The sequence below is a fragment of the Lissotriton helveticus genome, chromosome 1_1 (assembly GCF_964261635.1).
Source record: "Lissotriton helveticus chromosome 1_1, aLisHel1.1, whole genome shotgun sequence".
In the NCBI taxonomy this organism is placed as follows: Eukaryota; Metazoa; Chordata; class Amphibia; order Caudata; family Salamandridae; genus Lissotriton; species Lissotriton helveticus.
This window is the reverse complement of record NC_136057.1, coordinates 1,593,648,027-1,593,658,301: the sequence shown is the minus strand read 5'-3', so window position 1 is coordinate 1,593,658,301 and position 10,275 is coordinate 1,593,648,027. Positions and strand designations below refer to the sequence as shown.

General features: G+C 44.9%; 1 protein-coding gene across 2 annotated transcripts in view; it reads right to left on the bottom strand.

Moving 5' to 3' along the window:
* Positions 1-3,435: 3,435 nt before the first annotated feature.
* The window catches only part of ESPL1 (extra spindle pole bodies like 1, separase), a 588,475-nt gene continuing 581,635 nt past the window's right edge, over positions 3,436-10,275 (bottom strand). Inside the window, exon 31 of one of the 2 annotated variants that reach the window (XM_078687592.1) lies at positions 3,436-4,086. In XM_078687592.1, coding sequence (XP_078543718.1) covers positions 3,885-4,086 — 202 coding nt within the window. In that variant the 3' untranslated portion in view covers positions 3,436-3,884. The remainder of the gene's footprint in view (positions 4,087-10,275) is intronic. The other variant, XM_078687600.1, reaches the window with a different exon arrangement.

Here is a 10,275-nt window from a genome sequence, read left to right as displayed (position 1 = left end):
AACAACCGAGGGGCGCTGGAGGCCAAAGGGGAGCACCGCAAATTGAAAGTGTTCGTGACCCACCATGAACCGCAGGTAGCGACGATGGGCAGGCAATATGGGGATATGAAAATATGCATCCTGCAAGTCCAGCTCTACCATCCAGTCTCCTGGGTCCAAGGCAGACCGGTCCTGAGCAAGGGTGAGCATCTTGAATTTCTCCTTTTTGAGGAAGTAATTGAGGGCTTTGAGGTCTAGGATAGGACCTCAGTCCACCTTTGGGACCAAAAAGTAGCGGGAATAGCAACCACTGCCTACTTCGGGCCCAGGAACCATCACTATAGCTTCCTTGGCCAGGAGAATCTTGACTTCCTCGCGGAGTAAAGCAAGGTGATCCTCAGTCAACCGATCATACACTGAAGGCATAGATTGAGAATTAGCCTTGAAGGGGAGGGAATAGCCCCTTTAGACTAATTGCAACACCCACCTGTCTGATGTAATGTCTTGCCAGTGGTGGAGATGATGGCGTACTCAGCCACAGACTGGCCGAGAATTATCATGGGGAACTGGACTTGGAAAGATTAGTGGTGGAGGAGGGGATTGTGGGTGGCTGGACTTCTGGTTTTGCAACACGCGGGCCGGGATGAGCAGCGTCCACGGCACCAGAGGTTGCTGAACTTGCGGGGGCCCTCTGGCCGGAATACGGATGGCGCGGCTGATAGCCGCTTCCGTAGCCACGAAAGGAGAGAAAAGCGGAAGGGGCCCTAGGGGTTGTGGTGAGACCCAAAGACTTGGTCATGGCCCACGAGTCTTTGAAGCGCTCAAGGGCAGCATCTGCCTCGTCTGTGAAGAGACAGGAGCCATCAAAAGGCATGTCCATGAGGTTAGCCTGGACATCCCCTGAAAAACCAGACGTTCTCAACCAGGCGTGGCGAAGAATGGGCACCATCATGGAAATCGCTCTGCCTAACAAGTCTGTCATGTCCAAGCCACATCTGAGAGCCCGGTCCGACTCCGAGACTCTGGGTAGCACCTGTGCAACCATATCCCATATCCAATGGGAGTAACGGCCCAAAAGGCATGCAGTGTTCACCTACCACAACGCCAGGTTGACGGAAGAAAACATTTTCTTTCCGAAGTTGTCCAGTCTCTTCGATTCCCTGTCTGGGGGTGCGGAAGGGAAAGCCTGGACCACCAAGCTTTGAGGGGTGGGGTGGGTGGTGAGGAAAAGTGGGTCGTCCAGTGCAGGGCAATGGCGGAAGGCCATCGTCCTATTCACAGGAGCCCCTGTGCTGGGTTTGAACCATGTCCCCAGAAGGACGTCTATTAAGGCCTCATTGAAAGGTTCAGAGCTGGAGACCCCAAGATGCAGGACCTGTCAAGACGTTAGTGTTTACCGCCACAGTAGGAAGCTGCAGGTTGAGGACCTCTGCACCACCATGGCAAAAGATGCTCCCTTCTCCGCAGCCAGGGCAGGAGGGGAAAGCATGCCAGTGTCTGGGGAGGAGTCCAACCCACTGGCATCATTAAGTTCCTCGTACCATTTCACATATTGTTGGTGCAGGATTTCTAAGGGATCATGCTCTCCCTCCCAATCCTCTTTCTCCAGCCCGAACCCTTCAGAATTGGGCAGTTGAATGGCATGGAGCCGTACGGCTCCGTTGGTGCTGGTCTAAGAGTTTGGGGACGCACGACCGGCTCAGTGTCATCAGGAACGCGGTTCAGGGAGGCACAGACGAGGACCTTGGGCCGGATGCAACGCCGGGGAAGGTCGCTGTAGAGATGCGACCGGCATGGGTCTGAACCCAGGAACGGGTATAATCGGAGGTCATGGCGCCTGGATCACCGGCATGGGTACCACGAGGCCCCTTCATCTTGATCCTGCGGGATCTGAATGCACAATGGTACTGTCAGGCCCCCCAAATATGGTGCACATGGCACCATAAAACTTTCAGCTGGGCGGGGGTCACTCCAGGACATGGAAAGCAGGGGGGGGGGGGGGAGGAGGGAACACGGAGCCGACCCAGGCACCCTCTCCACGGAACCTCGAACACCGTGGTTCCTCCGCCGCATTGCGAGACGGGCAGGGCGAAGTTGACGCACTCTTTGACTTTGTAGTGCCTCTTACCTGACTTCGATTCACTGGAGCGGTGCTCAGACCTTCCTTTCGACCGAGACCTGGATAGAGACCAACGAGGTGACCTCCGCGGTGCTAGGCGCTGGCCCGTGGGCCGCTCCCTCAAAGCGTTCGGCCCCATAGCCCGGCAGTCGGAGAACGACTTGGAGTCATGGTCGTGCTCCAAACACCAGAGACAAATTAAATGCGGCCCGTGACCGACATGGAGCAATGATAGGTGCCCTATGGCTTGAACCCCGAAGTCTTCTTACTCAACATGACTCCTAAACACACCAAGAAAGCAGACAAAAAGTCGAGAAAAGTGTCAAAAAATGACAGGGGGGTAGCTATTTTCAACGGATCAGAGCTGGCTGGTGCAGAAAGAACGGACGACAGTGCACCCGGAGTGGCAGTTGCCACCTACCAGCACGAGGGTACTGCTAAGAAAAATCTTCTGGATCCCGCCAAATGCCTGGAAGTTCTAAGATAAGGAATCTGCGGCTAGATGTCTCCATCAGATCAACTTTCAAACTTTTCACAGGTTTCTAAACTTTACAGTTACCAATGCTAGTTTATGCTTTGGACTAAAAAGCAGATTTACATTTTGCTCAAGAATCCACCTCCAGTGGTGTTGGCTCATCTTGGAGGTCTAAAAATTAATAAAAATATAATTTATATTTATAAACGGATGTCAAATTTCCTTCGTGTTGTAGAATTTTCTTATTTCATTGTTCGCGGCTTCTTTGTTTAAGCTTTGCTGCTCAAAGCCAAAGCAAACTAAGGGTTGAGCTGAAGGTTTTTACGAACCAGCCTGACTGGACCCAAGACAGTTTTGCAAGTGTATTACATGGTAGGTCGCACAACCATACTATATAATACACTAAAATCTCAAAAGGCATGCATTGTGGGGATCTGACAGTCCTTACAAGGTTTTAACTATCATTTTGGGCGGTGACCTTTCCCTTGCACATTGTTGAGAAACATTTTTCTCGCCAGACGAGAGTAGGGCACCAGCTCCACATATGAAGGCGCGAACTGATGTCAGAGAGCCTGGGTGGGATTTAAATGCTGCTTCACTCATCACTTCCACAGCATCACTACGTTGGTGCAGAGCCAAATACCCCCACCTACAGTCAAATAGGAGCATTGTTTTGAGTTTCCAGATAGAGTCTGATGCCTATGGGGAACATTCACAAAGTGAGGAATCAACAGGTGGAAGTATCCATCAGAAACACAGTTACAGTAAATTCAAACAACCGGGGGACATCAGGGTTTCAATTCACCATCTCCTGATCATTTCATAAAGAATGGAAATAAAAAAAGGGAAGCTGGATACCAAGACTGTCATAATATATTTATTATTTAACTTCCAATATGCAAGATTAGTATTAAAGACATGTTACACAAAGTATACAAAATTATAAATACATCTCTTCCACCAAAAAAGTGTAAAAATATGCAATTCAAATGTGTGCTCAAACATCAACAGAAAGTATCAGTTACCTGAGAATACAGTGGTATTCGCAGCTGTATAAATACAAAACATTTACATTTTCCTTGTGATTTAGAGAGCTATTCTTTTAGCCCGGAGGACACGGAGGTGAGGTGGACTGTGCAATTTAAAGTTCAATAAATTAAGTACATTTAAAAGCTGAGGTGTAAGACTTCCAAAATACAGAACCAAGCTTTCAGTAGTCTTGATTCAATACATTGTTTAATTTTCAACCGAACAATTGGTCATTAGCAATATGCACCTTTTGTACACGGATGCAGCTACTGCGCTTATCAGCTACTGTAATGCAACTGGCATCCCATAGGCAATTGGGGCTGCTCCGATCAAGTATTTCAGTTTTGGTGCTTGTCGTGCTTGTGTAATGTATGGCAGCATGGGTGCTCCAGATCCAGCCTTTATCCAGCTCCTGAGGAATGCCTCCATGTACCGGTCTATGTCGCGATCGGTCACATCCCACAAATTACCCAAAACTAGGGGGCTGTGAAGAGAAGCAAAAGTTAAACTTGGTAGGCCATAGGCAGAACATTATATTTTAGGTGCATGGTAAGCACGGATTACAATACACATAATGGTGCAAGGTTTATCCATCAGAGGAAAATATATTCGACACAACAGGAACAAGATGAGCATACACAGAAAATCTACAGCATTACTCTTTCACAAACCCAAGTGGAAATAATGGGTAGCAGCAAAGTAAGAAATAGGGCAAGCTACCATCCACTGTTAAATCAATGCAAGCACCCCCTGTGGACAAAGGGTCAACTTTATTTTGAACTTCAACACATCTAAAGCAGGTACCTTTGTATGTGATAAAAAAACATGCAGTGATTACCGAGCCATCTACGACATGGCAACGGAAAATAAAGCCAAGAGGCATGTGCCACAGCAGAGATGGTGCTTTGGTTCCCGACTGCTTAGCTTAGCAAGGTTATGCTGAACACAGTATACATTAAGATCACGAAGAAAGGAATGGGCCCAGAGATCAGAAAGAGAATTGAGATATCAGATTCCAACAAGTGCTTCCAACTCTATAAACCTTCACCTCAGTACCTCTTCCTTCAGATTATGTGTACCTAATAAATTAACTGGTAGCAGGTACAAAAAGTCAAATACAATTCATTCATGTTGAAAGGAACTAAAATACTGACTAAAACGTATTCAAGTTACAAATCACGAGTTGAATTTTGCAATAACAACAAAAAAGGATTAGTCAATTCTACATCATACTAAAACGTAATCCTAAAAATAGAAAGTATTCATCTAAGTCACGAAAGTCATTAAAAAACGGGACAGATCTTATATATTCTAATAAGCAGAGCTATAATGAGACTGAGGACGGAGTTCTAACCTTCAGTAAGTACATGTTACTTACCTGCAACTACAAGGATCGGCACGGTTCATATAGTCACATACTTGAATGATTATCCAAAGCCAGACTGGGAACCCTCTGTAGCCAATGTTAACACAGCAGTATTCCAATACAGCAAAAAAACAACCCCCCTGAACACAGCCATAGACAGTATGAACCAGTCCACCTCATTTTGGGACCCAAACTCCGAGTTAGAATTCAAAATCTCCTCATAGGCAGATTTTCATAGCTTGTCATAAGGAATGATTAGTACCCTCCTGAACGGCGAGGAGGGCAGGCGCATAAGTCTATGGAAGGTACCAATGCTAAAGAACTATAGTTACAGGTAAGTAACTTTCTTCTCCAGCATTGGATGTTTCATAGATTCACATGCTTGAATAATTGCCAAAGCATGACATTATATTACGCATAAAGTGAAGTTAAAACCAAGGCTTACGGTTTTGAAACAGGTTGAGAAGAACCACCTGCCCCATTGCCTACTCAGCTAGTGACCAGACTTGCACACAATGTTTCGCAAAGGTGTGAGCTGAAGCTCAGATTGCAACTTTGCATGTATCCAGTAGGGACACTCCAGCAAAGAACGCTGCTGTGTAAGCATGTCCCTAGCTGAATGTGCTTGCCCCAACTGCGTGACTGACAAGTGTCCAGCTTTTCTATGGCAGGGCATGCAAACTGTTGAAACAGGGCATTGCATGCTGAATCACAAAGGACAATCCAGGTTGAAGGTTTCGTAAGAAACCAATCGCTCAATTTTGTGAAATTCCTTTGTTCTATCAATATCAAATTTCAAACAAATTAAGTCTAAAGAATGCAGACACCTTTCTGCAGCAATTGATGGCTGTGGAAAAATACTGGTAAATTAATCTTTTCATTAGGATGGAACGATGTTGGTACCTTGGGTATGAATTTAGGATTTGTAGAGTCACCTCTTCGTCAAACTTTAGATACAGTGGTTTTATAGAAAAAGTCTGAAATTTCACAAACTTGAAAATCTCACTGCTGACAAACAGTTTTCTATGGAAGAATTTGGGGATAGGCCTTATGAACAATATCCAAAGTTTCTTTATTTACAGCCCCTAGCACAATGTTCAGCTCAGAAGCTGGTGGAATTTGTTTCAGAGGAGAAAAGGTTTGAAAAAGTCCTCGCATACATTTCTTACCTAATTTAAATGAGAATAAAGGTGGTGTGGTTGCAGTCCTAGGACATCTGTATATGCGACTAATGTACCCCAAGGCAACATTATCACAAAAAAACTCCAAGTGTAGAAGCACAAAGGTATCCCATGTGGATGCACTGAAAGGGTTCAATATCTTTAGTGGGGGCCCAAATGTAGAAATACTTCAATATTAGACTGCACAAAAAATCTTTCTACAGTCTGAGGTAATGTTACAGAGACTATTCTCTAGGTCTGGAGTAGCCAGGAAGTCCGAGGAAGGGGGGCGTGGTTGTGATGTAAAGCAGGTCCTTGATCCTTGAACAGAAGACAAGGGTCTAATTTGGATCCAACAGATTACAGCAAAACTGCCTGGCGGCCAATGCTGGAGCTATCAGAATAATCATGTAGGTTTTTCTTCCATTTTATTTGGAATGGGTAAGAATTCAGGGTATTTATGCAGATTTGTGTCCACAGGAGTATAATCTGTTGTGCTGGGGGTGAGTTTAGATTCCTTTTGCTGAGGAGGCAATCTAATTTTTTCAACAAATTTAGCATTCGAACAGTACCTCTAAGGTTCATCGCAGATCAGATTTGATCAGGGAATGGGAAAATTCATACCATGAGTTCACAAATGTGAAGCTTCAGAAGCTAGGCATTCCATAAACATCCTGAGCACTGAGTGAAAGCAAAAATGAAGCCCTAAGATTTGCAAGTGGCAGCTATCCACCCAAAGACCGGTATTTTGGATGTTGTAGATGTATTGGTAGATGGAAGTAAGTCTTCTAGAGCTATTGGTGCTAAGAAATCATCTTGCTTGATGGACTATAGGACATCCCGCTGTGAGAGCATCCTAAACATTTCTATATGAATTTAATACTCTCAAGTCCAAAATGGGGCGCCATTCCCGTCTTTAGAATGTCAAAGCATTAAATGAAACCACGGTCTGCGTTTTTGGCACAGTTATATAGCCTCGTTCTGGAGAAATGTATTAATTTAGGACAACAGTACTTGCTGATGCAAATTATGTTCCATCCCAGGTGATGGTTGTGAAATGAATTGGCATACAGGTGGATACATTCAACAGAATCTTCCTCCTCCCCACCGGAAAAGGTACAGCAGGACCCGTCTCGGACCTGCTGGTTGATGGACTTTAGTCTTTACACTGCTGATGTACTAGGAGCTGCCTTCTATTAGGCAGGTTGAGTGTGTGTGTTGTATCCCAGTCTCTAAGGGTGAAAAACGTTATATGCTCCTGGCTGGTATGGAGTCATATGGCCATAGTCGAGAAGCGTGGCTCAATGGTTAGAGCGGCAGACCCTGATGCAGACGTCTGGCCCGGGACCAGGGATCAATTCCCACCTCGGCGGCTCTTGGACTCAATTTCCCCGGACCTGATAATTCTCGCCTCGGTGCCTAGTCTAATCATGGGTCCCACTCTGTGACTCTGGGCAATAGCTTGCTTAATCTCCACAATGGCCCCAGCAGCGCTTGGATGCCTGGCTTCACCTTGGGGGTGCCCAGGAGTGGACATTTCACAGGAAAGCCAGGATGGGTTCCACAGCGGTATGAATACAGCGCTACGAGACCTCTGGGTAGAAGTGTGCTATATAAATACAAACGCACACATAAGTCTGCTATTTGTTTCATGGAGTTGAAGAACGCCATTGGTACCAAACCGTATGCGCTCCGTATTACATTTCATTTACTCATATGCACATTTCTTATTTATAAACCCATATCATTTTGTATAATTTGCAGGTTTATAATATGTTTTCTTTGTTGCATTTTACATAATTATTCATGAGGTCTGGTCCTTCATAACTACTAGAAAAGGTTCCAAGTCTATTGTAAAGGCATCTTCGAGGAGACACATCTTTAGATTTCCCTAAGAGCTTCGAATGAGCTGCATGCTACAGACACCTTAGCTGACAGCTCTGAACACAATAAAGGAGCCAAACTACAACCTTCTTGAATAACAGTAGCGGATAGAAAACAACTTTATTATCCAGAAAAAAAATATGCACGTTAGAGGCTACCTGGGAAACTCATTTGGGTGCTTTCATGTTTAGCTTTAGCTTGAAATTATACAGGGAGGGGTTTTACCCTAGTCTTGTTCACCCAGTAGTGCTTTGATTTAATGAACACCATCTCACACCATCTAATGTGTTGTAGCTCTTTTTAATGATTGTTCGCGTGTTTAATTACAACCATTGTGTTAATTTTGTAGTAACATTGTCTCACAACGTGCATTAGATTAGGGCCTTATTCATAAAGTATCTTTACATATATAGCGTGAGTTTGAGCATCCATGGGGAAAACAATCATCTAGTCTCACAGGAATGATCGTTATCCTAGTAGCAAGATCCCCAAGTATATTGGGGAGCATACTTGGCTGCCTATCTCGAGTTGGTGAGCTGCTCTCGGCCTGTGCTTGCCAGGGGGATTTGGATGTCTAAACTTGGGGGGTATTTGCAAACTAACTGGCAAAAACATCATGGGGTTCATCTCATGCGACAGAGCTTCGAGTACCCTGGGAAACACACCAAACATTACAAATAACTACTAATGCAGATATTACTGTTGTAATATTAGCTTTATCTCTCAGTTCAGACTGAAGCACAGTATCTATTTTTGCACAGTCCAAGAAATTGCACCCACCCTTCCCAGACTACTGCTCTGGAGGCGATCCAGCCTAGATTTTCTTTTCAACTGTCTTTTTGTTTGCTTCAGGATTATACTCCTACACTGAACCTTTGAGTTGCTGTTTGGAAGCACGTGTACTGAATGTACTTCGACTTTCTGAAGTCGACTTCCCGAAGTTTGAGGAACTATGCCAGGTAAAGACTGGTCAGGGAGACTATGAAAACCTTACCACCACCCCAACCTTAGAACCGTCAGACAGTAGGCACAGGACACCACCTGGCCCAGTCTGTTGCAGTAACACATGGTGGTTGCATGTTGTCAATACCTGATCAGTTCTTATTAAGGTCTTAAAACCCAAGCAATGGAACGTAGTTCCATATGATTGATACAAGGGCACTGTATAAAGGAAAACCAGAGGCCTCTGATCTCCATCTCATCCATTGACTTCCCCAAATCAAATTGGACGCATTCATCATCACAGATACTTCCAGAGGAACAGTGGTACTACAGCCTGCTATACATAAGATTGGCATCAGAAACCCATCACTGAAGGTCTTGAGCCACTTCAGAGACCCAAATCCTTTCTATAGGGCTTCCACAATGCTAGGACCACAGCAGATGGAGATTCCACTACAGGGCCCACTAGTGCCAGTGATAATGGGGCACTAAGAGTATTGCAAGACAGTAGGAGACCTAGCAGCCCCCGAACCAACAAAGTTGTGACAGCAGTTCCCAAGTGAATCTTAAGGATAATGGCTAATAAATAATTAGTGACTTACCCTCTGCAACACTCTTTGGTGGCTACTCTAACTGAAAATTCCTCACCTTCTAATATCCCCCAGGTTGCAAACTGGATCTAGAGATTTATTTTTATAGTTCTGCCCCAGCAACTCACTAGGTAATGTCGAGCACCGAAAGACATGGAACAGATCCACATACACACCAACTCTGCCTGCTGATGCCAGTTTATTATTTGTATCCTTTCTGCGCCCCTCAGGCGCAGAATGTGAACAATTGTTGATAAGTGTGTTGAATACTAACTAAGATGTTAAAAAGAGGCCACTCTATGGAACGGGGAGGTGGGAGGTCAGTTCACAATCTGCAGTTAGAGTAACCACCAGAAAATCCATTACCAAAGTTAAGTAACTTGCTCTTCTGATAGATACTTCTAACAGTAGATTCCTCACCAAAGAACAGAAACCAGAGCAGTACCACCCCAGGTGGATGTTCTAATCTAAGTAGTGGACTTAGGCTAAAAGTCTTGCAGAACTGAGCAGGGTTGTAAGAAATGTGATTATTTGGAGCCACTACCAGGGATAACCACAACCCATGTCATGGTGAACCCTTAAAGGCACTAAATTAAGCAGAGCGTAACCCTAGGTTAGTCATGGCGCAGAGCAGACAGCTTAATTTAGGGCAAAGTGTAAAGCATTTTTGCCTTACCAGAACAGTAACAAAGTCAAAATGCAAAACGATTAGTAATATTTCCTATCCAAAA